Below are 27157 nucleotides of genomic sequence, written 5' to 3' on the forward strand. Positions count from 1 at the left end.
TCCCCTCCCCATCCTCCCTTTCAAACCAAGGTCAAAGGCACAGGCACACACACAGGATATGAAGTGAAGACAATCTCTGCCCTCAAGGATCTTACATTCCAGAGGCAGCTAGACCTGAGAGCATGATGCTATGATAGAAGCATGGAGGAATGGAAGTATGTGAAAGTGGAAAACATCCAGAATAAGAAGCGTCTGAGACTTGTTGGGAGACCAAGGGAAGAAATTCACAACAGGGGCTTCTGAGCTGTGATTCATTATCTCCCCCTCCATATCTCTCCTCTTAATGGCATTACCATTCTTTTTTTCCTCCATTATAAAATGTGATAAAACATACATAACATAAAATTTACCATTTTAACTGTTTTTAAGTGCACATTTCAGTGGCATGAAGTACATTAACACTGTTGTGCAACCATCACCACCATTTATGTCCCGAAAAATTTTTTTTCCATATTCCAAAACCGAAACTCTGTACCCATTAAACAATAGCAACACTGCCATCTTTTTATTCACCCAAGCCAGAGATTCTGGGTGACATCCTAGATTCCTCTTCCTTCTCCTCACTCAGTTCTGCATTAAATCTAGCACCTGGCCTAGCTGATTTCACTTCCTAAACATCTCCTGTCTGTACAGTTTTAGTAGGTCCCTAAATGGTCACTGACAATCATCTTGCCCCCTTCTCCCTGTTTGTTGAAGGACAAATGGCAGACTTCTGGATCTTGCCCTTCGTGCTGTACATTCTGCTTCCCTAACTCATCCTCACATACCCTGGACAGGAGCCACTGGGAGGTCCACATGCTGTCTCATATCTCTGTGCCATTACACATGCGGGTCTCCCAGCTTGCACTGAATTTCTTTTCCTTGTGCACCTGAAACACTAGTCATCCTTCAAGACCCTGGTTAAGTGTCCCCTCTTCCCTGAAGCCCACCTAGCTCCTCATCCCCACCTCCCTGATCCTTCAGATAATACTGAATATTTCCTGGTGAGTGCTTTCATTATACTTTTATTCTTTATCACAACGTACTGTAATTGCCTATTTCCCCTTGCCTAAAGGGAAAGAACCATGTCTAACTCATTGCTATACAGTGCTTGGCACCAAGGCTACCATGTACTGTTGTTCAGATTGTGCCCTGAGGCAACCAGCAGTGGCTGAGATCCAGCCTATACTTTACTTGCCAAGCTCTGCACCCTGGCCTGGGGCTACCCCTGCCCGGGGGAAACCGTGCTTTCTTCTAATCCTCATAAAGCAGCAGTGTGGCATAGTGGTGGATCTGGCTGTCACACAGTAAGGGCTTGAATGTTAGTGTCCTCTCTTTCTGTCCCTTCTTCGCTCCTCTATCAGCCAGCGCCATGGCTCCTGGGAGTGTGGCCAAGTGTCATCCCAGTCTCCAGACTCCAGTCTCCTCTAGAGCCATGAAGGACATAGAGCCCTCAAGGGGCATCATTCTTTGGAGGAGAGCTTCCCTTGGCTCCTCTTCTATTTAGGTTCTGGTTTAGGGGCAGGGTGTCTCTGCTAAAACTAAACAGTATGTTACAGCCTTTAAGGATTAAGTAGCATCTTAGAATTTTAAACCTACAGAATTTATGGGGCTCTTCTCGTCAAGGGGATGGCAAACACAAGCAGGGAGGCCTCCTTTCTCCCTTTCCTTGACCATGGTATGACACTGCCAATCAATCACAACAATCTCACAAGCTTGGGATGTCTTAGAGTCCTCAGCAGGACACTAATACAGCAGGACACAGAATTGACATTTAAAATAAAACATTTCTTATCCTTGATCTAACACAACTCCTTATTTTAGGAATAAGGTGAGGACCTCTGTTCTCCATGACCCTCATTCCTCAACTCTGTCCCTTTATCTCTAGTTAATCTTGACCTGGGATGATTCCCATCGATCATTTCATGAACATTCTTAGATGGCTCCCTTCCCAGCAAGTCTTTCCTGAGCAGTCCTATTCCTTGGAATAAAGCTCTAGACAATTTAGCACTAAGAAACTTAGCATGTTTAACTTCAGAGAGCTGCTGCAATCTCCTCACTTATTTGATGGAAAGTTGAAATCCAGAGATTGATGAAAAGTGATTTGCCCAAGACCTCAGAACAACTTATGACTGAGCCGGGTAAAGTCCAACATTCTAATTCTCGGGCATGGCTCTCTCTACTATACCTTCTTGTGGCTGAGGTTCATTTCTTATTAATACTCAATGCATGGAATCATAGACTTTGGAGTTAGGGTTAGGGTTAGCGTTAGAATTATATACAGTACCTTTTCCAAACTTCCATAGAAGACAGAACTTCCTTTCTCCATGCTCCATTTCATGTGAGTGTATTAAAAGGGACATGTTAAAATCTAGAGATTTTAGGAAGCAGGAGATGGGGGTAGTGGAGAATTGCTGAATCTGTATCAGTTGCTGTTCATCCACTGCCTGACTATATGACTTGGGTTCTGGGTGGGCACTCCCTTTGCTCACACTTTCCTAGACCAAAGCCCTGTCCTGAAATGATCACACATTAACTGACCAGATGATTTAGGGCTCTAGCCTCTCCCCCTTAAATGACTGTTTCCCTTAATCTTTAGGTAACATACATCATCTACAAAAAACAACAACAACAACAAAAAAACGAACAAAAAAACCCAATAACGGAATAGAGCAAAACCTGCAAGTTGGAGAGATTTTTTTTTTCCCCTCTCTACATCTTGACCTCCTTATTTGGTGGCTGCAAATAAAACAGATCAGAAACCAAAATAGACTTCCGTAATCCATTTATCCTAAATAAGAAGGCAGTGAACTCACGGTTAGAGTTCTGTAAACTATTTTAAAAATTTGATTCAAATGTAGGTTGGGTTTATAAATGGTTGACGTGGCTATTGGGTGGATGAGAAAATGGAACTAAGAAGTCTTAGAGGATTATCCTGTGATGTTTTTATATGAAAGAAAGATGCACTTCGGCCTCACTGGGCAATAGATGTCCAGTCAAACTTTCAGCAAAATCATCCGTCTCCTGAGGTATTTTTTGCCCTGCTTCTCTCTCTAATGCATTCTTCCATTAGGTAAATCCTGAATTCTACCCAAGTGAATTTACTGGCTGGGCTCATGAGACAAAACACTGGTAATCCACAGACTGGTCACCTTATAAGTATCAAGGTCAGACTGGCCACTATTTTGATAGCCAGCTATCAGTCAGCCAAGGGCAGAGACTCAACTTCTTTGATTCTCTAGCATTCTCTAGTCTGTTCTATCATCACCTTTTCCTTGGTGAACTCCAACTTACCTGTCACCTCTTCTTTGACTTTCTCCCTGAGGCCCTGGGCTAGAGTTTAACACTTCCTCTTTTGTGTCCTCACAGGACTTTCACATAACTCTAACATGTTATCTTTGAAATCTTTGAAGTGACTTGTTTGTAGAGATTTCCTCCACTAGACTGAATTTATTGCCAGAGTCAAAATGACTTATTCACCTTTGTAACTCCAGTATACATAACAAAGTGCTTGGTACTAAGTAAGCACTGAACAAATAATGGTTGAATAATCCATGAATGATAAATGAGTGAAAGAGTGGTCTGATACAAATGGTCTTTCAATTCCCTTCCATCTTTCTGTTCTGTGATCATATTTATTATTACTCTTACTCAGAACTAAACTCTGTGCCACGCCAAAAGGGAAAGAGTAAGGAGGGAAGGCAGCTCACCCTATAGGGTGTTTTTGCTCCCTCTTGGAGGCTGTGTAACTGTGTAATACCCCCTTCTTTTCCTCAAAGGAAATTTGATTACTTACAACACAGGTATGCCAAATCCTCCATCCAAGTGAATGAACTCTAGGTAGGCTGAATTACGAACATCTGGAAAACTGGATAAGGCATGATAAGGTGGTATGGAAGCAGCTCCACTCTTATCACTTAATATCATTCTACATATATATATTTTTCTCTATCAGTGAAGTGCAGAAGGACACTGATTTATCCAAAGCACTGGAGTATCACTGTTTTGTTTTGTTTTGTTTTTTCCTGAATATTTCTTCTACTCCACTGAGTAAAATATTTGAAGCCAGAACAGTTCCAGATTAAGTTTACTTATTTGTTTGCTTATTTTAGATGCTGGCTTATGTAAAAGGGTGTGACTGATGAAAATCTCTGGGTACTCCAGGGGTAAACGAAACTTCATAGATTGAAAAAGCAGTCAAACAGCCCATAAACAAAGAACTCTTTTTGCGTTCAAATACAAAGATATGCTTATTCTTGGAGTGTTAGCTCTTTCTTTTCCCCTTCTGGACCAGAAGATCAAGGTTAAATACGTTAAAAGGAGCAAGATTTCCATACCAAACTTAACAAACCTCTCCCCTAGGAGAAGTGGGATGGGGAGGGGGAATAACAAGCTCTAAAGAAAATTCTGCACCTGGGGTCAGTCTTGAGGCTCTCCTTGGAGTCCCTCGACCCCTTCTTTTCTTGTGGTTGTCCCACCACGAAAAAGGTATCTCTGATGGTAGGGAAATCGTCCAGCAGGGCTCTCAGGCTGTTGCAGTATGCCATGATCTGCCCCCGAAGAGCATAGTGAGACATGTGGCGGTTGAATCTAAAAAGTCAGAAGAAGAGATGATGTGCAGAGGTGAATCCAAGTTGTTCCATCTCTCACGGAAGTTCCAGGATATAAGTCCCTGGAGACTTTTCAAAGAGAATAGAGGACCTCTGTCAAGAAGAAACTTCTGTCTTGGTCAGGTTGCTATTGTCTGAAGGCAGAGGCATGGATCTCTTCCAAGTGTCTCTTAGCTGTCACTTCTGATACTGCTTCCTGTGTGTGTCAGAAGACAGTTTAATTTGCTTTTATCCAGTAGGACTGTGGCTTATTTAAACACAAACCAGCTGATTAATTGTATGGATTTCTGTATAATACTGTTGTTTATTGAGTTCACAGTCATAAATCAGCCTGTGTAGTTCACATATACTATACTTACTTCTGGCAATATTCAACTATAACGTCTCTCTTGACTTTCCCAATTTCATCCTGTGATAAAAGAGAATGACAGTTTTCCTATTAGACAGTTGGCTATAAGAATTCCCCAAGCTAATACATCTGTACAAACTTATAGCTAACTTAAAGGAGGAGAAGGCCACAAGTTGAGATATTCTTTCTGAAGGTCAACCTATTGGGAGATATTCCTCTGTGGGTCTTTCCTACTCCAGCACATCTTATGAGTATGCCAAGAATTCAAGGCCCTTACCACTCTTTACCTGAACCACTTCTCAGGATTATGTTTGCAGAGAGCAGTCTGGAGGGATGAGGTAACATCTCTCTCTAGAAAAAAGAGCAGGTTTGCTATAAAAGAGATGGGTTCCCAAGCTTAATGTTACTCAACTGTGACACAAAACTGCGTGTACCTAGGCTCCTCCATGTTGCCCCTGTGGGACTTGGGAGGCAAAAGGAAATGACACAAACATGAGGCTCATGAGGCTGGCTCTGCTGTGAGTAACAAAGTTCTTTGTCTCTGACCTAGGAGTCTTGTGTCCTCTGCCAGCATCCTCAGAACAGTAACAGGCTAACTTATTAGCTTATAAGTAGGCTAAAATCCCAGACCTTGACAAAACTGACAATTATATTGTCTGAACCCTTTCTAATCTGATAGGCATCGGATATTCCTAAAGGGCAGTTAATGAGCTAATATATTTTTCACTTGGTCAATATTTTTTGAATATTTTAGTTAAAATAGTAATTTACTTATCAAAGTAATTTACTTAATTACTTATCAAAAGGAGTCCTTTGCCCCCATTACTGCTCAGCAGTAATCTAGAAGGTCTAGCCTCCATCATATCCAATTTGTAGAACTTGATTAGGTAAATTGAAGTCCTTCCTTTTCAGTCACAGGTATGGACAAAGCCTAGAGATTGTAAACCTTGTCATTTCGTTCCCAAATAACTATGTATTAGCCTAAGGACTTCTTCATCAAAAAATTAATGAATAATGAAATAATATACATAAAATTAAGCAACACTTTTAATTGACAAAGGTTTGAATTTCATAATACTTTTCAAAAGATTAGGTTAGTATAAAACTGTTTAATAGAAACATGGTGGTAGTGTCTGAAAAACCAAGATAACAGGTGAATTTGATGGCAAGAGCCCTTGCACACCTTGTCTAAACCCCCTAAGCACCTGTGGGTCACTCAGGAGTTGTCAAATGTTCCAGAGCAGGTGCTGAAACTAGTTCTGCTTAGAAAGCGACAAAACAAAATGTGCCCTTGGAAAAATGCACATATTTTAAAAACTAGACTGCAATTAGCTTGAATTCCTTCCTTTCTATTTCTTATTGAACTCTCTTTTTCATTTCTTTATATTTTCAATGGTTCTATCCAAATAGGTTGAAAGCAACAGGTTCCAAGTTAAGAATTTTTATTTGCTCAAATGTAAAAGATGATGCGATCTTTAGGGAGCCCTTCTTACTACACTCACGAGGTTCTTCATTCTGTCAGCCATGGCTTGTTTCCTGAGGAGGAAGGCATTCAGCATCATGTCCCGCAGCCCCACCTTTTCTAGTTGAATAGACACGAAAGCTTCCAGAGCCCTGACAAGTGAACAGAGACATGTGAGCCCAAGGCAGGAGGTAAATGGACATATAACAATAAGACTCTGGTGGACAGGAACAGCTGGGGCTGCATACTGGGCACTGCAGCAGGAGATCAGGTGGCTCTGTTTCTGTGGTTCTTACCTGCTCCAAGTGTTTCTCTTATATTCACTGGGGCTGCTGATATGTCACCATCCTTGTTGGGGACCCCCATGTGCCTGAAGCATGCATCGTCAGTCCCTCCTCACTCCCAAACTTCATAGCCTGGCCCAGTGTTTGTACTCCCAAGGTCCCTTTGTGCCCTCCTGGTCTGAACTGTAGGGGTACCTGGACTGAAGTGGCCTCCTAAGGGTCCTCTTGACTAGACACATTGGTCTTAAATCTCCCATCCACACATTGGGAATGTGAATTTAGAGCACTCAAACTCTGGCCATGTGTCAGATTAATGGCATCTTGAGGAGTAGAGTAGCTTTGCCTGTTATTTTTTTTTCATTCTAAATTTGCCAGAATTAGACTAGAGTCTCATTGGTATGCCTCAATAAAATATTCAGAGTATTCATAATTATTACAGAATACAAATCTCATATTCTGTAATACAAATTATTACAGAATATGAGATCAAGATATAATAGGGAAACCCTGGTTTACAGATATATGTCTGTAGAGGCCGTGCCTCTCTAACAATGTACTATTCTATTATTCTAAGCAATGGAAAAACCCTTGTTAGAATAGTGAGGGTAGTTCTGTGCTTTTCTGTTTAAGATAGATGTGGAAAATTTGGACATGCTCATATTCTTCCTTATGTTCTACCCTCGTTGGAATTTGAAAAATATAGAGAGAGGGAAGAAGGAGGGGAAGAAGGGAAGTGAAAGAGAAACGAGAAGAGGGAGAAGAGAAAAGAGTTTGAAATTAGGAACTGTTGACTCTCCTTCACAGACTGGAGCATATTAGAAGGAGCTGAGCCTTCTCGGTGTTTTATAACGTTTTCAGACAAGGTCTTAAAAATTTAACACATGCTGGTGACTCTGGGAGTTTAGGCATCCTTCAGTCCCATAATACTGTTATTAACTGACTTGAAAGAGGATACTTTTGTTATTATAAACAACCCGTCACCGCCACCCCCATGCAGTACCTTTTGGTAGCCTGGAATCTTTCTGAAGGATGAATAAGTGTGTCTGAACTTTTGGAGTTGCGGCTAACAGCATGCTTTCTATGCCATTCACAATTCTGGAATTTCTTCTTCTGGTTGGACCCATTCCACTATGATTTCTCAGACCTGAACTTATTTCTTAAAATATTTCAAACCAAAGTGAATTAAATTTGTTGGATTTTAAGTCCTGTGGTACTGACTGTAAAATTATCTCACAGCCATAACTGACCCCAAATATAATGTAAATGTCTGGATACACTGGGGGTGGGAGGGAGTGGAAGGGAGAGAAGAGAAGGGGAGGAGAGGAGAGAGTAAGGGAGCGAACAGAAGAGAGATACCATTTTGCACAACGAAGGGGTGAGGCACTAAGTGTGACTATTTCCAGAATAGAGTTGTCTAAGGTGCTCTGAGAAAAAACTCTCCATTTTACAAGGTGGCTAGCTGTAGTGCTTTGTATAGTGCCCTCTCAAGAAATACAGCTGATGAACTTCATGGCTGCAAGATCTGAAAAATCATCTCAGGGTGCCCATTCTTGTATAGCCTAAGCAGATGGAGGTGGGCTGTATATGCTGCCCTGCACAATGTAATAATGAGGGAGGGAGAGGTGGAGGGAGGGTGAGGAAGGAAGAGGGGGAAGGAAAAAAAGGGAAATCTGTATCTTGCAATATTCCTATTGGTTATGGAGCTACAGGGCATGATGGATGGAATTCTTTTACATTTTTCTAAAATACTAACTAAAAGAAAAATATTAAGCCTTCAAAGGAAAGACTATTCTTCTTCAAAGAAAGAAATAAGTTCTCCATAGCTGAATTACTAAGGACACTTAAGGAAAATGAGACAAAAGAAAAAAATCTGGGGTTAAAAAGGCTAAAGTTTCCATCTTGACTTTTTCTGAAGACTCTTGGGCTATCCCAGTCTCCTGGAAATAGTAGAATATACCAGTTCAGAAGACTCAAGAGGTCTTCAAAAGGCTATGAGTGAGCTAAGAGGGAAGAAAATAAGCTCTGTAATCAGATCCTAGTGCTGACACTCAAGCTGGTGATCTTGGCTCTGTTCCCTAACCTTTCAAAACCTGTTTCCTCACCTAGAAAAAGGGGATGATGTCCTCCATCTCCTAGGGCTGCTGAGAGGATCCATGAGCTCAGGTATATCCATCACTTAGCTCACCGCCTTGCCTGGACCATAGAAGCTGCTAAGTTGAACCCTTAAATCCTTGACTCCCTCAAGTTGCACTCAAAATCCCAACCATGACCATCTTTTGTTTCTATCCTCAATTTCTTCCTTTTTTCCAGTCCCTTCCTACAAATATGATCTCATCTATTTTATTCTTAATTCTCCGACCCCTCAAGCTTCCTCTTCAATTCTGACCCAATTTCTTAAAGAGTTATTATGGACTAAATGTTTGTGTCTCCCCCTAAATTCTTACGTTGAAGCCCTAACCCCCAGTGATGGTATTTGGAAATGGGGCCTTTGGGAGGTAATTAGGGTTAGATGAGGTCATAAGGGTGGGGCCCGAATCTGATAGGGCTGGTGTCCTTATAAGAGGAGGAAGAGACACCAGAACTTTCTCTCTCTCTGCCTTGTGAGGACAGTGAAAATGCAGACATCTGCAAGGAAGAGAGCTCTCACTAGAAGCTGATCATGTTGGCTCCTTGATCTTGAACTTCTAGCCTCCAGAACTATGAAAAAATAAATTTCTGTTGTTTAAGCCACCCAGTATATGGTATTTTGGACTCTAACCCCCTTAGAACTGCTCTCTCAGAGTCAGCAATGAACTTTTGAGAATATAAAATAGCCTCATTTTAATTCCTACTCTTCTGGTTCTTCCCTCTACATTTAACACTATCAACTTCTTCCTCCTCTCCCTCCTGCTCTTTCACCTCTTCCTCCTCCTAAAAATAATAACTTTATTTAGGTATAATTGACATTCAATAAACAACACATACTTAAAGTGTACAGTTAGATAAGTTTGGGCATATGTATACAACTGTGAAACCATTACTGCAATCAAAATAATGACCAGAGACATCCCAACCACCCAGCCCCCTTCCTCAAGCAACCACTGCTCTGTTTTCTGCAACTATAGGTTAGAATGCATTTCCTAGAATTTTATATAAATGGAATCATGCAGTATATATTCTTTTTTTGGTCTGGCTTCATCCATATTGTTGTAGATGTCAATAATTCATTTCTTTGTATTGCTGAGTAATACTCCATTGTACAAATATACCACAATTTGTTTGTCCATTCACCTGGTGATGGATATTTGGGTGTTTTTCCAGTTCTTGGCTATTTTAAATAAAGCTGCTATAAACATTTACATATGTCTTTGTATGGACATGTGCTTTCATTTCTCTTAATACCTAGGAGTAAAATGGCTGAATCATATGGTAAATATATGTTTAACTTTCTAAGAAACTGCCAAACTGTTTTCCGAGGTAACTGACAATTTTGCATTCCCATCAGCAGTGTATTAGAGTTCCAGATCCTCCACATCCTGCCAAGACTCAAAATAGTTAGTTTAAATTTTAACCAGTCTACTACTAGAGAATGGACTTGAGGATATGGGGAGGGGGAGGGGTGAGATGTGACAGGGTGAGAGAGTGTCATGGACATATATACACTACCAAATGTAAAATAGATAGCTAGTGGGAAGCAGCCGCATAGCACAGGGAGATCAGCTTGGTGCTTTGTGACCACCTAGAGGGGTGGGATGGGGAGGGTGGGAGGGAGGGAGATGCAAGAGGGAAGAGATATGGGAACATATGTATATGTATAACTGATTCACTTTGTTATAAAGCAGAAACTAACACACCATTGTAAAGCAATTATACTTCAATAAAGAGGTTTAAAAAAATTTTTTTTAACCAGTCTAGTGGGTATGCAGTTGTTGCTCACTGGGGTTTTAACTGCATTTCTCTAATAACTAATGCTGTTGAACACTGTCTTATGTGCTTATTTGCCACCTGTACCTCTTCCATGGTGACTCATTTCTTCTTGAAACACTCTCCATCTTTGGCTTTGATAACAGTAACAATTTTATTCTCTCTCTGTCTCTTTCCTTCCTTCCTCCTTTCCCTTCCTCTTGTTCCTTCTCGATGTCTCCATCATTTATTCCTCCTTACTATATCATTAGACCTCTTCTGTCCCACATTTGTATAAGAGTATATAAATATACACACATATATATTACTATATATATTCACATATTCATATGTATATAAATAACCCTAATGCCTTCCTACCCCTCCTTTTGCTGTGAGTCTTTCCAGGCTATTACTCTAATGCCTTCCCACCCTGCTCTGTCCTCCTATCCAGTGACTTTTACCATTTGCTTCCTGGATGAATCTCAGGGAGTGACTTATAAGCCTCTCAACCTGGAAAACCCCACTTACATCTGTCTTACATATTGGTATTCTTCATAAGATTAAGTTAACTGAATAAAAAATTCCATATGTCAACTGTGCATGAAAACCACAGGTGGGGTCAAGCTGGGCTTCCCATTTTTTCCTAGTACTCATCTGCCCTTTCATACTATGCTTGAGTATCTGAAGGGTCATCTCTACCAGTCAAAAAACTCATCCTTCAGGTTTTCCCAAATGCCCCCCCGTCACTCTGTGCTGCCCTTCCTGGCTCCCCAGATGTGACCTCTCTTTTATTTAAATTCCTTCTATAGCTTGTTGAACCTCTACTATTCCTTGTATTTGAACCACTTATGAGCCTCTCCCCCTTTTATACACCAGATGTAAGTTCCTCAGGAGTATGAATCGTACCTCAGTATTATCTGATGAGCCTAACTTAAAGTAGGTACTGAATTAAGATTTGGGGCGTTGAATTTTTAAAAATCAATACAACTCACTCTATCCCTATTTTCTACTTCAGTATTTGATTTCTATGGGCATTAGTATTTGGCAGTAGAAGTGGAGATTGAGTATTCTTGCCATACTCATAAACTTATACTTATTTATTAATGTAAAGAGTAAAAATAGAGAAATAGAGGCAAATAAATTGTGCTAAGTGGTAAATGTGGTGAGCTATATAGAATTCATAAAGCTTAAAGAATGTTTAAGAACCATCTGGAAAGTTGACTTCCTAAAGTCATATTTAATTTTTTTTAAAATTTATTTATTTTTGGCTGCACTGTGTCTTTGTTGCTGCGTGTGGGTTTTTTCTAGTTGCGGCGAGTGGGGGCTACTCTTCGTTGCAGTGTGTGGGCTTCTCATTGTGGTGGCTTCTCTTGTTGTGGAGCATGGGCTCTAGGCACAAGGGCTTCAGTAGTTGTGGCACACGGGCCTAGTTGCTCCGTGGCATGTGGGATCTTCCCGGACCAGGGCTCAAACCCATGTCCCCTGCATTGGCAAGTGGATTCTTAACCACTGCGCCACCAGGGAAGCCCCGTCATATTTAATTTTACACTTAAGTTACATTCACAAGTATATACACACAAGAGAAAACTATACAGTTGTTTTTTAAAATGGGGGAAAATCTCTATGAACAGATCTGGAGTGATTTCCAGGATATACTGTTAAGTGAAAAAAAAAAAAATGCCGAAGAGTATTACATACAGATAAAATCCGAAACCCCTTCATGATAAAATCATCAAAAAGCTAGGAACAGAAGGAAATGTCCTCAACCTGGTAAAAATTATCTAAGAAAAACTCATAGCTAACATCATACTTAATGGTTTAAGATTGAAAGCTTTCCTCCTAAGATCAGGAATAAGACAATAATATCCACTCTCACCATTTCTATTCAACTTTGTACTAGAGGGTCTAGCTAGGGCAATTAGGCAAGAAAAAGTAATAAAAGGTATCCAGAATGAAAAGAGAGTGGTAAATTCATTTCTATTTGCAGATGACATAATCTTTTATATAGAAGATCTTAAGGAATACATACACACACACACGAGTAAACTATTTACAAGTTTAGAAAGGTTGCAAGACAAAAGATCTACGGTATTTCTATATACTAGTAATGAATACTGAAAATGAAATTAAGAAAACAATTCCATTTATAATAATATAAAAAAGAATAAAATATTATGGATTTAATTTAACAAAAGAAATACAGAACTTGTACACTGAAAACTGCAAAATATTGTTGAAAGAAATTAAAAAAGAGATAAATAAATGAAAAGACTTCCCATATTCATCAATTAGAAGACTTAATATTGTTAAGATGGCAATAGTACTCACACTAATCTACAGATTCAATGCAATCCCTGTCAAAATCTCAAATGGCTTTTTTTTTTTTTGAAGAAATTGACAAGCTGATCCTAAAATTCATATGAAAATGCAAGGGACCCAAAATAGATGAAGAAATTTTGAAAAAGAAGAACAAAGTTGGAAGACTCATACTTCTTAATTTCAAAACTTACCATAACTCTACAATAACACAGTGGTACTGGCACTCTACAATAACAGTGGTACTCTACAATAACACAGTGGTACTGGCATAAAAACAAACATACAGATCAATGGAATAGAATTAAGGGTCCATAAGTGATATATACAGGACATTCCATCTGAAAACAACAGAATACACTTTCTTCTCAAGTGCTCATGGAACATTCTCCAAGATAGATCATATATTGGGTCACAAATCAAGCCTTGGTAAATTTAAGAAAACTGAAATCATATCAAGTATCTTTTCTGACCACAACGCTATGAGACTAGATATCAATTACAGGAAAAAAACTGTAAAACATACAAACACATGGAGGCTAAACAATATGCTACTAAATAACCAAGAGATCACTGAAGAAATCAAACAGGAAATCAAAAAATACCTAGAAACAAATGACAATGAACACACGATGACCCGAAACTTATGGGATGCAGCAAAAGCAGTTTTAAGAGGGAAGTTTATAGCAATACAGTCCTACCTCAAGAAACAAGAAAAATCTCAAATAAAAAACCTAACCTTACACCTGAAGAACAAAAAAACCCCAAATTTAGCAGAAGGAAAGAAATCATAAAGATCAGATTGGAAATAAATGAAAAAGAAATGAAGGAAATGATAGCAAGGATGAATAAAACTAAAAACTGGTTCTTTGAGAAGATAAACAAAATTGATAAACCAGTAGCCAGACTCATCAAGAAAAAAAGGGAGAAGACTCAAATCAACAGAATTAGAAATGAAAAAGGAGAAGTAACAACGGACAGTGCAGATATACAAAGGATCATAAGAGATTACTACAAGCAACTATATGCCAATAAAATGGACAACCTGGAAGAAATGGACAAATTCTTAGAAAAGCACAACCTTCCAAGACTGGACCAGGAATAAATAGAAAATAGAAACAGACCAGTCACAAGCACTGAAATTGAAACTGTGATTAAAAATCTTCCAACAAACAAAAGCCCAGGACCAGATGGCTTCACAGGTGAATTCTATCAAACATTTAGAGAAGAGCTAACACCCATCCTTCTCAAACTCTTCCAAAATATAGCAGAGGGAGGAACATTCCCAAACTCATTCTACGAGGCCACCATCATCCTGATACCAAAACCAGACAAAGATGTCACAAAGAAAGAAAACTACAGGCCAATATCCCTGATGAACATAGATGCAAAAATCCTCAACAAAATACTAGCAAACAGAATCCAACAGCACACTAAAAGGATCATACACCATGATCAAGTGGGGTTTATCCCAGGAATTCAAGGATTCTTCAATATACACAAATCAATCAATGTGATATACCATATTAACAAATTGAAGGATAAAAACCATACGATCATCTCAATAGATGCAGAAAAAGCTTTCGACAAAATTCAACATTCATTTATGATAAAAACCCTCCAGAAAGCAGGCACAGAGGGAACTTACCTCAACATAATAAAGGCCATATATGACAAACCCACAACCAACATCATGCTCAATGGTGAAAAACTGAAACCATTTCCACTAAGATCAGCAACAAGACAAGGTTGCCCACTCTCACCACTATTATTCAACATAGTTTTGGAAGACCTAGCCACAGCAATCAGAGAAGAAAAAGAAACAAAAGGAATCCAAATTGGAAAAGAAGAAGTAAAGCTGTCACTGTTTGCAGATGACATGATACTATACATAGAGAATCCTAAAGACGCTTCCAGAAAAGTACTAGAGCTAATCAATGAATTTGGTAAAGTAGCAGGACACAAAATTAATGCACAGAAATCTCTTGCATTTGTATACACTAATGATGAAAAATCTGAAAGAGAAATTAAGGAAACACTCCCATTTAGCACTGCAACAAAAAGAATAAAATACCTAGGAATAAACCTACCTAAGGAGACAAAAGACCTGCAGGCAGAACACTACAAGACACTGATGAAAGAAATTAAAGATGATACAAACAGATGGAGAGATACACCATCTTCCTGGATTGGAAGAATCAACATTGTGAAAATGACTATACTACCCAAAGCAATCTACAGATTCAATGCAATCCCTATCAAACTACCAATGGCATTTTTCACAGAACTAGAAAAAAATTTTCACAATTTGTATAGAAACACAAAAGACTCCGAATAGCCAAAGCAATCTTGAGAAAGAAAAACAGAGCTGAGGAATCAGGCTCCTTGACTTCAGACTATACTACAAAGCTACAGTAATCAAGACAGTATGGGACTGGCACAAAAACAGAAATATAGATCCACGGAACAGGATAGAAAGCCCAGAGATAAACACACACACATATGGTCACCTTATTTTTGATAAAGGAGGCAAGCATATACAGTGGAGAAAAGACAGGCTCTTCAATAAGTGGTGCTGGGAAAATTGGACAGGTGCATGTAAAAGTATGAAATTAGAACACTCCCTGACACCATACACAAAAATAAACTCAAAATGGATTAAAGACCTAAATGTAAGGCCAGACACTGTAAAACTCTTAGAGGAAAACAGGCAGAACACTCTATGACATAAATCACAGCAAGATCCTTTTTGACCCACTTCCTAGAGAAATGGAAATAAAAACAAAAATAAACAAATGGGATGTGATGAAACTTAAAAGCTCTTGCACGGCAAAGGAAACCATAAACAAGATGAAAAGACAACCCTCAGAATGGGAGAAAATATTTGCAAATGAAGCAACTGACAAAGGATTAATCTCCAAAACTTACAAGCAGTTCATGCAGCTCAATATCAAAAAAACAAACAACCCAATCCAAAAATGGGCAGAAGACCTAAATAGACATTTCTCCAAAGAAGATATACAGATTGCCAACAAACACATGAAAGAATGCTCAACATCATTAATCATTAGAGAAATGCAAATGAAAACTACAATGAGATATCATCTCACACCGGTCAGAATGGCCATCATCAAAAAATCTACAAACAATAATTGCTGGAGAGGGTGTGGAGAAAAGGGAACCCTCTTGCACTGTTGGTGGGAATGTAAATTGATACAGCCACTATGGAGAACAGTATGGAGGTTCCTTAAAAAACTAAAAATAGAAATACCATATGACCCAACAATCCCACTACTGGGCATATACGCTGAGAAAACCATAATTCAAAAAGAGTCATGTACCACAATGCTCATTGCAGCTCTATTTACAGTAGCCAGGACATGGAAGCAACCTACGTGTCCATCGACAGATGAATGGATAAAGAAGATGTGGCACATATATACAATGGAATATTACTCAGCCATAAAAAGAAACGAAATTGAGTTATTTGTAGTGAGGTGGATGGATCTAGAGTCTCTCATACAGAGTGAAGTAAGTCAGAAAGAGAAAAACAAATACCATGTGCTAACATATATATATGGAATCTAAAAAAAAAAAAAAAAAAAGGTTTTGAAGAACCAAGGGGCAGGACAGGAATAAAGACGCAGATGTAGAGAATGGACTTGAGGACACAGGGAGGGAGAAGAGTAAGCTGGGGTGAAGTGAGAGAGTGGCATGGACATATATACACTACCAAATTTAAAATAGTAGTGGGAAGCAGCCATATAGCACAGGGAGAGCAGCTCGGTGCTTTGTGACCACCTAGAGGGGTGGGATAGGGAGGGTGAGAGGGAGACGCAAGAGGGAGGAGATATGGGGATATATATATATGTATAGCTGATCCACTTTGCTATAAAGCAGAAACTAACACACCATTGTAAAGCAATTATACTCCAATAAAGATGTTAAAAAAAAAAAAAGCAACCATCCTAGCTACTATACGATTCCAAGGATTTTGCAGCACATCGAAGAGAATGTTATTAATGAAAACATTTTGGAAAAAATAATACTAGAGATATTGTTGCAGCTCACTTCTCTATGTCAAACTTTTAACCATTTATTCCCAGAAGAGAAATTTGAAACACTAAGACAAAATTGTTGGGTAAAATATGCATTCACCTTTTGAAACCCAGAATCAATAATTGAGTTCAACTTGGTGCCTGAAGAAGAAAATGAATTATTGCAGCTCAGTTCTTCATATACATTGAAGAATTATGAAACATTAAGTTTATCACATTTTGGATTAAGATAAAGGAAGACTTTCCTTTGATAAGTCGAAAGAGTATGCTGCTCTTATTACCATTCACAACAACTAGTTTGTGTGAACTAGGATTTTCAGTCTTAACCCAGAAAAAACAAAGGAAAGGAATGGATTAAATGGTGCAGCAGATATGCGAGTAGCATTATCCTCCTGTGTTCCAGACTGGAATGAACTTATGAACAGGCAAGCACACCTACCACATTAAATAAATCTTTTTTTTTTTTTAAATTGGAGTATAGTTGCTTTACACTGTTGTGTAAATAAATCTTACATGGTTTTGTTTTTTCATTTCTTATTTTGTGATTTTTTTATGTGTTGTATTTAAATGTTAATCTAGCACTGTATGTGATAACTTTATGTTTTAATTTTTGTTATATTTTAATACTAATAAAATCATAATGTAATTAAAAAAAAGAAAGTAAAAGGGAAAAATTTGTCATCTACAACTTCAAAGGAATATTATCAGTATGCTTAATCTAATTAGTGCATAACTATGTGATTCTCTGCCTCTTTATTACTTTTTTATCTTTGGAGTGAAAATTCTTTTAAAAAAAAAAAAAAGAATTAAGGGTCCAGAAATACACTCTTACATTTATGGTCAAATGATTTTTGTCAAGGGTGCCAGGACAATTCAATAGGGAAACATGAGTCTTTTCAACAAATGATACTGCAACAGCTGGATAAGTACACTCAAAAGAATGAAGTTGGACCCCCTATCTCACACTACACATGAAAATTAACCATAAATGAATCATTGACCTGAATGTAAGAGCTAAAACTACAAAATTTTTAGAAGAAAACATAGGAGTAAATCTTCCTGACTTTGGATTAAGCAATGGTTTCTTAAATGTAACACCAAAAGAGTAAGTGACAAAAGAAGAATAGGTAAATTGGGCCCAGTCCCGAAAGTGATGGTGGTTGCAGTTGTGGGTCTTATTTCTCCTCCCTTGCCCTAGAGGATCTTCTCTTTTTCTCCCTTTCTGCCGTTCCAGCAAGCTGCAAACCGTCTGAAAAAAATGCCTCTGCACCTCTAGCTCTTGCGGAGGTTGGTGTCTACAGTGGAGTCTCCTATTGCAGGGGGACCTTCAAGATGGCGGACGAGTAAGACGTAGAGATCACCTTCCTCCCCACATATACATCAAAAATACATCTACATGTGGAACAATTCCTACAGAACACCTACTGAACACTGGTAGAAGACCTCAGACTTCCCAAAAGGCAAGAAAATCCCCACATACCTGGCTGTGTGGCTGACAGGCTCAGGCCTGACATGAGGCCTGGTGTAAGGCCTGAGCCTCCGAGGTGGGAGAGCCTAGTTCAGGACATTGGACCACCAGAGACCTCCTAGCCTCACGTAATATCAATCAGCGAGAGTTCTCCCAGAAATCTCCATCTCAATGCTAAGACCCAGCTCCACCCAAAGGCCAGCAAGCTCCAGTGCTGGACACCCCATGCCAAACAACTAGCAAGACAGGAACACAACCCCACCCATTAGCAGAGAGGCTGCCTAAAATCATACTAAGTTCACAGACACCCCCAAAACACACCGCTGGATGCGGCCCTGCCCATCAGAAAGACAAGATCCAGCCCCCCCCACCAGAACACAGGCACCAGTCCCCTCCACCAGGAAGCCTACACAAGCCACTGAACCAACCTCACCCACTGGGGGCAAACACCAAAAACAATGGGAACTATGAACTTGCAGCCTGCGAGAAGGAGACCCCAAACAAAGTAAGTTAAACAAAATGAGAAGACAGAGAAATATGCAGCAGATGAAGGAGCAAGGTAAAAACCCACCAGACCAAACAAATGAAGAGGATATAGGCAGTCTACATGAAAAAGAATTCAGAGTAATGATGGTAAAGATGATTCAAAATCTTGGAAATAGAATGGAGAAAATACAAGAAGAATAGGTAAATTGGACTCAACAAAATGAAAAAATTTTGTTTCAAAGAGCACCATCAAGAAAGTAAGAAGGGACTTCCCTGGTGGCACAGTGGTTAAGAATCTGCCTGCCAATGCAGGGTACACGGGTTCGAGCCCTGGTCTGGGAAGATCCCCCATGCCGCGGAGCAACTAAGCCCGTGCGCCACAGCTGCTGAGCCTGCGCTCTAGAGCCTGCAAGCCACAACTACTGAGCCCACATGCCACAACTACTGAAGCCTGTGCACCTAGAGCCCGTGCTCCGCAACAAAAGAAGCCACCACAATGAGAAGCCCGCGCACCGCAATGAAGAGTAGCCCCCGCTCACTGAAACTAGAGGAAGCCTGCGTGCAGCAACGAAGACCCAACGCAGCCAAAAATAAATAAGTAAATAAATAAATAAATAAATTAAAAAAAAAAAAAGAAAGTAAGAAGATGATCCTCAGAATGGAAGAAAATATTTGCAAATCATATACTTGATAAGGAACTTGTATTCAGAATATGTAAAGAACACTTACAACTCAATAATAAAAAAAATCCAATTTTATAAAAGGGCAAAGGATTTGAATTGACTTTTCTTTAACAAAGATATACAAATAGCCAATAAGCACATGAAAAGATGCTCAATGTCATAAGTAATTAGAAAAATACAAATCACAGCCACAGTGAGATATCATTTTACCCTCACTAGGATGGCTAAAATAAAAAACAGAGATAATAAAAAGCATTAGCAAAACTCAAAACATACATATGTCCTTACAAAAACTTGTACATAAATGTTCATGGCAGCATTATTCATAATAGTTAAAAAGTAAAAACAACCCAATGTCTGTCAACTGATGAATGGATAAATAAAATGTAGTATATACATATAATAAAATACTATTAATCAGTAAAAAACAAAACAAAACAAAAATGAAGTACTGGTACATGCTATGATATGGATGAAGCTTGAAGACACTATGCTAAGTGAAAAAATTCAGACATAAAAGGCCATATATTGTATGATTCCATTTATATGAAATGTCCAGAATAGGCAAATCCATAGAGACAGAAAGTGGATTACTGGTTGCTAGGAGCTGAGGAAAGTGGGGAATGGGGATTGACTGCTAATGGGTACAGGATTTCTTTTGAGAATGAGGAAAATGTTCTGGAATTAGATAGTGGCGATGACTGCATGATCTTGTGAATTATACGTTAAAGGGGTGAATTTTATGTTATGTGAATTATATCAATAACAACTAAAAAATTCGGAAAAGAAAGAGAATATATTTTGTGTTACCTTTTGTGAAAAAAAGAAGGGCAAATGTATCTGGTTACTTTTGCAAAAAGAAATACAGGAAGGATAAAACAGAAAACAATGGAATCATTTATCCACAAAGGGTAGGGGTGGAGGAACAGGATATTTTCTGCTGGTTGATTCTAGCTAGTCAATATTATAGAGTCACATACAATGGAAAAATTATCAGCAAACCACTGAAAATTAAGAGACCCAGTAAGAATTTGATCATATGTCAGATTGTATTAGGAAAGAAGGAAGGGAGGGGAAGAGGAAAGGAAAGAAGGTAAAAAGATAGGGAAAAAATGGTCAAAAAAGGGAGAAAGACAAGGAGGGAAAAGGGGAGGATGGGAAGAAGGAAAGGAGGGAGGAGGGGAGGAAGGAGGAGGGAGGGAAAGGGGGAGGGAGGAAAGAATGGGGCAGCCTGACAGTAGCTGGTGGTAGTGGTAGCACGCCTCAGGCTTCTCTATCTTACAGGCTGACCTTGACATCAGCATGACGGGCCCCTCAGGGAGTGTGATAGAAGGACGCCTGCTGGACAGCCACCATTAAAGCATTTTTCTGAGTAGCTTGGCATGCAAGGGTCACTTGCATATTTTCCACTCCCGAATGGAACAAGAGCTAAAGGAAGAAATGTGAAAGTGATTAGGAATTTCTCTCATAACAGAAAGGTGAAGTTGAGGGTGGGGATCACCACTTACTCAACATGTAAATGTATGGATCAAACTGCTGGATATGTTGAGATCCTTGCTCCTCAGCCACAAGCCTGAATTTGGTCTCTCCCTAAGCAGTGTTCCATCCCATGAAGGCAGGCTCCAGGCCTAATTGCTCTGTATCTGGACAGCATCAGGTTTCCCCAGTTGTCAGAAAAGGATGAGTAGACTCTGATTAACTAGCAAACATATGCTCAAAGGCAGGCTTTTGTAAAACTGCCAAGATTAGATTAGTATTTAAAACATACACACACAAATACAAACCTGCACATACACATGTAGAAGCAAAGAAGGCCATCTGAGTGACAAGAGAAATGCAAATCAAAACTGCAATGAGGTATCATCTCACACCAGTAAGAATGGGCATCATCAGAAAATCTACAGACAACAAATGCTGGAGAGGGTGTGGAGAAAAGGGAACCCTCTTGCACTGTTGGTGGGAATGTAAATTGATACAGCCACTATGGAGAACAGTATGGAGGTTCCTTAAAGAACTAAAAATAGAATTACCATATGACCCAGCAATCCCACTACTGGGCATATACCCCAAGAAAACCATAATTCAAAAAGACACATGCACCCCAATATTCATTGCAGCACTATTTACAATAGCCAGGTCATGGAAGCAATCTAAATGCCCATGGACAGATGAATGGATAAAGAAAATGTGGTACATATATACAATGGAATATTACTCAGCCATAAAAAGGAACGAAATTGGGTCATTTGTAGAGACATGGATGGATCTAGAGACTGTCATACAGAGTGAAGTAAGTCAGACAGAGAAAAACAAATATCGTATATTAACGCATATATGTGGAACCTAGAAAAATGGTACAGATGAACTGGTTTGCAGGGCAGAAATAGAGACACAGATGTAGAGAACAAATGTATGGACACCAAGGGGGGAAAGTGGTGGAGGCGGGGGCGGTGGTGGGGGGATGAATTGGGAGATTGGGATTGACATGTATATACTAATATGTATAAAACAGATAACTAATAAGAACCTGCTGTATAAAAAATAAATAAAATAACATTCAAACAAAAAAAAAAAGAAAGGAAAAGAAAAACAATGGCATCATGGCAGATAGATTATAAGGGAGAGAATTTAGAATGCAATTGCATTTGCATGGCCAGCGGTGATAGAAATTATTTTTTACTGGCCACTCATTCTACTGTTACATTATTTTTACTTTGACCCTCTCAAGGCTCACCTATCTACGTGGTCACTGTCCTCCAGCAGAGAGATTATAAAGACAGGAAGTGGATGGACCACCTTGTCCTCGTGTGATGCAAATTCAAAGTGAAGAGGCTTCAGATACAAATGGAACTCTTCAAAACCCATCTCCCACGCCAAGTCCTTATAGAGACTAAAAGGGGGGGGGAAAGCCAAGAACATTTGCTATTATTTTCCCCTAAAAGGAAAGTAAGTGGTAAGAAAACCAAACCATCTGAATAAGCACAAAAGCAAAAGTCAAAACAAAAGTAAGCCAAGTCCGGGGTGAAGTGAATGAGTCACAAAGGTTTTGAGTCTGCCCTAAACTCTGACAGTTAAAGATAGTAGTTAAGGTAGGAGGAGATATGCTTGGGCACTTCCTCAACTCTCATTTCCTACAAGCTGGCTTCTGTCCTCAGAGCTCTCCTGAGGTCACCAATATTGCCCTCAATAGGAGGTTCACCATTTTTTCTCAGAGCTCCTCATGGCTGGCCTGTCTCCTCCTTGAGGAACATTTTTGTTCTCCTGGATCCAGGATCTCCATGCTTCTGCCTCTTGACCACTCTCTCTCAGTCTTCATTGGCTTCTCCTCTTTTTTTTTTTGAAATAGCCCTCCTCTACCACCCATACCACGTCACTGACCTTGTTGGAGACCCTGCAGGACCCTGTGCAGGTCACCCGGATGGCTGGAAGGGCAGTGGCGCCAGTCGCATGTGCACAGCCCCTGCTAGACATTCCCCCGGGGTGTTGATGACATGGTTGTGGCTCTGGCGGACCACAAAGAGCTGCACCCACCCCATGCCAGGGCACTGGCTGAGCAGCCAAGCACCGCTGCCCCCGTCCCGCCACCGCTGCTGTCGCTACGTTCTGGCTTCTCCTCTTTATTTTCAAATCCTGGTGTTTCCTGGTGTTCTAAACCCAATCCTCTTCTCACCTTCTCCATGCCCTCCTGAGGGAGTCTGTCATCCAACTCCAGGCCCTAACCATCACCCCCTTGTGTAAGAACCTGTGACCCCCATCTTTGTCCTGCTTCAACTCTGAGCTCTACTCTCACGTGTCCATGGCTTGCAGCCAAGATCCATTCAGATGTCGCTCTGGCATTTCAGCCTTCTGTGTCTAGAATGTCTTCCCTTCCTCTCTTACCCCCATTCTAACACACTTCTTCGTCTTGAGAAGTTGGTACATTAAGGCTGAGTTCAAATGGCACCTGTATTAGTTTGCTAGGCTGCTGTGAAACGGTACCATAAACTGGGGGGCTTAAACAACAGAAATTTGTCTCAGTTCTGGAGGACAGAAGTCCAAGATCAAAGTGTTGCAGGGTTGGTTCCTTCTGAGGGTTCTGAGTGAAGGAGCTGTTCTAGGCCTTTCTCAGCTAATAGATGGCCATCTTGTCCTTGTGGTTTCACACAGTATTCCTTCTGGGTATGTCTGTGTCCAACCTACCTCTTCTTATAAGGACACCAGTCATATTAGATAAGAGCCTACTCTTCACTTTAACTTCATTTTAACTTGACTACCTCTGTAAAGACCCTATCTCCAAATAAAGTCACATTCTGAGGTACTAGGGGTTAGAGCTTGAACATACGAATTTTGGAGTTACACAATCATCCCTAGGCCATTTTCTATGGAACTTTCTCTGATTCACTTAGAAAGAGTGAAATACACTATTTCCTGTGCTCCCATGGTATTTTGTTCATATGACTAAAATATCATACTAAACTTTATTAGGGGGAACTTTTACATTGTGAACTCCCTGAGAACAAGGATCAGAAATTATGAGGAGGTAGTATCATAGCAGTTAATAATATCTGGGCTCATAGTTTGAATTCTGCTTCTACTACTTTCTAGTTATTTGATCTTAGGCAAATTACTTAATTTTTCTGAGCCTCTACCTTCCTGCTGGTAACATGTTTGTAAGCTATCATATCATAACATCATATCATAAGGACATCACAAAGCTATCATATCAAAAGAATATTCTGAGGAGTAAATGAACTAATACATGTAAAGTCCCCAGTACAGACCCTGGCCACACTAGGCCCTAGACAGTGGTTGATGGTTGATGATTGGACTCTTTGTGTCTTCAGGGCCTCTCATGGGGACAGAACACAACAGAACTCATACATGTTTGCAACAAATCTTCAAGTTCCATATTTTTCCAGTTTGGGGAACATGTTCACTTAAATGTCTTACCATCATCTCACGCTCATATCTAAAACCGAACTCACTAAGTGTTCTCTCCCCCTGCCTGCTGAACCTTCTATACCTCTGCCAGACCTGGATGCTGTCTCTGACTCATTCTTTCCTTTCTTTAGGCCCTCCATTGCTTCTGCTCTGCTATTCAACTTCATTATATTTGAGAGCAAATACAGTCAGTATTCACTGAGTTCCCAGTGAGGGTCAGGCTTCATACCCCTGATAGGATACTATGGAAAACAACATGGAGAGAGCTTTTCCATTTAGGGAGCTTACACTAGCAGGAAAACCAACAAACCAATATTAAGCATATAATTAAAAGGTAATGGCTGAATGAAGAGGAAGCCCGGGTGCTCGGAGGAGAACCCAGCCTAGCTGAGTGGTCAGAGAGGCATGTGGGGAGGCCTGAGTGAGAGGATAAACAATGGAGGGAGGGAGAAAGGGAGGTCATCATTTCAGCCATTTAGAAAGCTCATTCTGGCTACTCTGGGGGCACAGATGGGGCAAGGCTTGCAGGTAGGGGGACCCGTAGTCTGTTATCCTCCATCTGTATCCTCAGTCCCCCTACTGACCGTGCTAACTGTACACTCTCCAGACTCATCTCTATCAGCCTATGCCGGAGGGTCAAGAGTTCCAAAAGTTTGGAAAACATCTGTAGGAGCAGCATATGAGAATCTTGGCCTTTGTTCTGTCCTTCGTCTGCTGCAGACTTGAATGCAAGCAGGCCTACCTCCCCCACGAGGAAGGGATCACCCATCACTTTAGCTGAAAACAGCTGAAAGAAAACAGAATACTTTAAAACACACACACACACACACACACACACACACACACACACAAAGAAATTTGACATATTAAGAAAAATACATCAGCAGCATAGACTTTGGATCCAGAGTTCCAGGGCTCAAGTCCTAGCTCTGACACTTATAAGCTGTGAGATTTGGGGCAATTTACTCAATTTAGCTGTCTCTCAGTTTCCTCATCTGCAAAGTGGGGATAAGGATAATAACAGCACCTAATAGGAACTGATAGATCAAAACAGTATCATAGGGTTGTTGAGAGGGTTAAGTGAGTTAATATATGCAAAAGTGCTTGGTACAGAGTATTTGCTATTACCATTATCATAAATGTTTTAAGCCAAAATAAACAGAGAAATGACAAAGATGACCTAAATAGAAATAGAAGTCTCTGATATATTTCAAGTATTTTAGTGGCCAATAATAATAATAATATCAATAATTTCTTATAAACTCTAATTGAAGTTTAAAAAATTTCAAGTATTTTCACGTATATTAACTCATTTTTATTTTCACAAGATATCCATGATTTAGGCATCACAGATACTATTATTTCCATTTTACCAGTGAGGGGTCAGAAGCAACACTGAAATTTTCTAAGGTCATACAACAGTACCAAGAATAAACTTAGGTTTCCCCGCTGCAAGCTGTAGTTTTACAGTATACCAAACTGCCTCTGCAGTGCTCCTCCACTCAGAGTCAGCCCTGGGTGATCTGTGAAGTAACCACATTGTTCTTTAATGTCCTTCTGCCTTGGTCACCTCCTCTGCTCTGACATTTTTGCTACCCTCTAATATACCACTCCCAGCAAGGACCCAGTTTGGAGACCCCCTAGTCTGCCTTTCCTGGTTTGGCTTCCCAAGGGTAGATCCACTTATCTACCAAAGTCCTTGCCTACTCCAAGATGCAATTTCTAGACAATTGAAGTCTTTCAAAGTGATAAAGAGATTTATTAAACTAATTTCCTGCTTGTCTTCTGAGGGCAATACCTGCCCCATTTTCTGTCCCAATACAGAAGATTAATCTGAATATTTATCATTTCTAGGTCCCAATTTGAACACATTTCAAGAATAATAACAATTAAAATTGTGTGGGGAATTCCCTAGTGGTCCAGTGGTTAGGACTTGGCACTTTCACTGCCAAGGGCCTGGATTCAATTCCTGGTCGGGGAACTAAGATCCCGCAAGCCATGCAGTGCGGCCAAAAATATAAAATAAAATAAAATAAAGTGTGGGATCAATGAGAGACTGGATAGTTACCCCATATATTTACTACGATTTATAGGAGAACTAAAAATACATTAAAAAAAAAATCTGGTACCATAATACAATGTGAAAATAATCCTCAATAAATGGTAGTAGGATACATGGCTGGTAATTTGGGGAAAAATTCTATTTTGAGCCATACCTTACACCACACACACACTCATATACACACACATACATGCACACACACTCCAGGTGGAACACTCAAAGGAGTTAAATATTTTTGAAATAAGATAAAACTTTAAGCAATTAGAATAAAATAAGATAAAATATGAAACATCTGGAGGAATTTTTGCTTTCTGGATTTAGGAGGATAGAAGAAATTGCAAAAGAAAAGACAAATAGATTTGACTACATGAAAATAAGTTTCTGTTAAAAAATAAAAAGACAAATTGGGGAAAATATTTGCAGAAAATATGATGGACAAAAGGGTTAAAGTTTTTTTTTTTAAAGAAGAGCTCATGTAAGTGGATAGGAATGACATTAGGATTCCAAGAGATAAATAAACTAAGGGAAAGAACAGAAAATTCATAAAAAATACAACTAATAACAAGACATTTGGAAGAATATTTAATCTCAACAA

The 27157-nt window shown here is 39.6% G+C and overlaps 1 protein-coding gene across 1 annotated transcript in view; it reads right to left on the reverse strand.

The window, feature by feature from the left end:
• Window positions 1-27157, reverse strand: part of LOC309667344 (uncharacterized protein) — a 180913-nt gene that overhangs the window by 74744 nt on the left and 79012 nt on the right. Inside the window, 9 exon segments of the mRNA XM_082475725.1 lie at window positions 4393-4569; window positions 4949-4998; window positions 6441-6552; window positions 7685-7812; window positions 20898-21008; window positions 21148-21223; window positions 22315-22502; window positions 23476-23572; window positions 24998-25287. Of these exon segments, the coding sequence (XP_082331851.1) occupies window positions 4393-4569; window positions 4949-4998; window positions 6441-6552; window positions 7685-7812; window positions 20898-21008; window positions 21148-21223; window positions 22315-22502; window positions 23476-23572; window positions 24998-25287 (1229 nt within the window).

Source organism: Balaenoptera physalus (genome assembly GCF_965194825.1).
Source record: "Balaenoptera physalus genome assembly, chromosome: 9".
Taxonomy (NCBI): domain Eukaryota; kingdom Metazoa; phylum Chordata; class Mammalia; order Artiodactyla; family Balaenopteridae; genus Balaenoptera; species Balaenoptera physalus.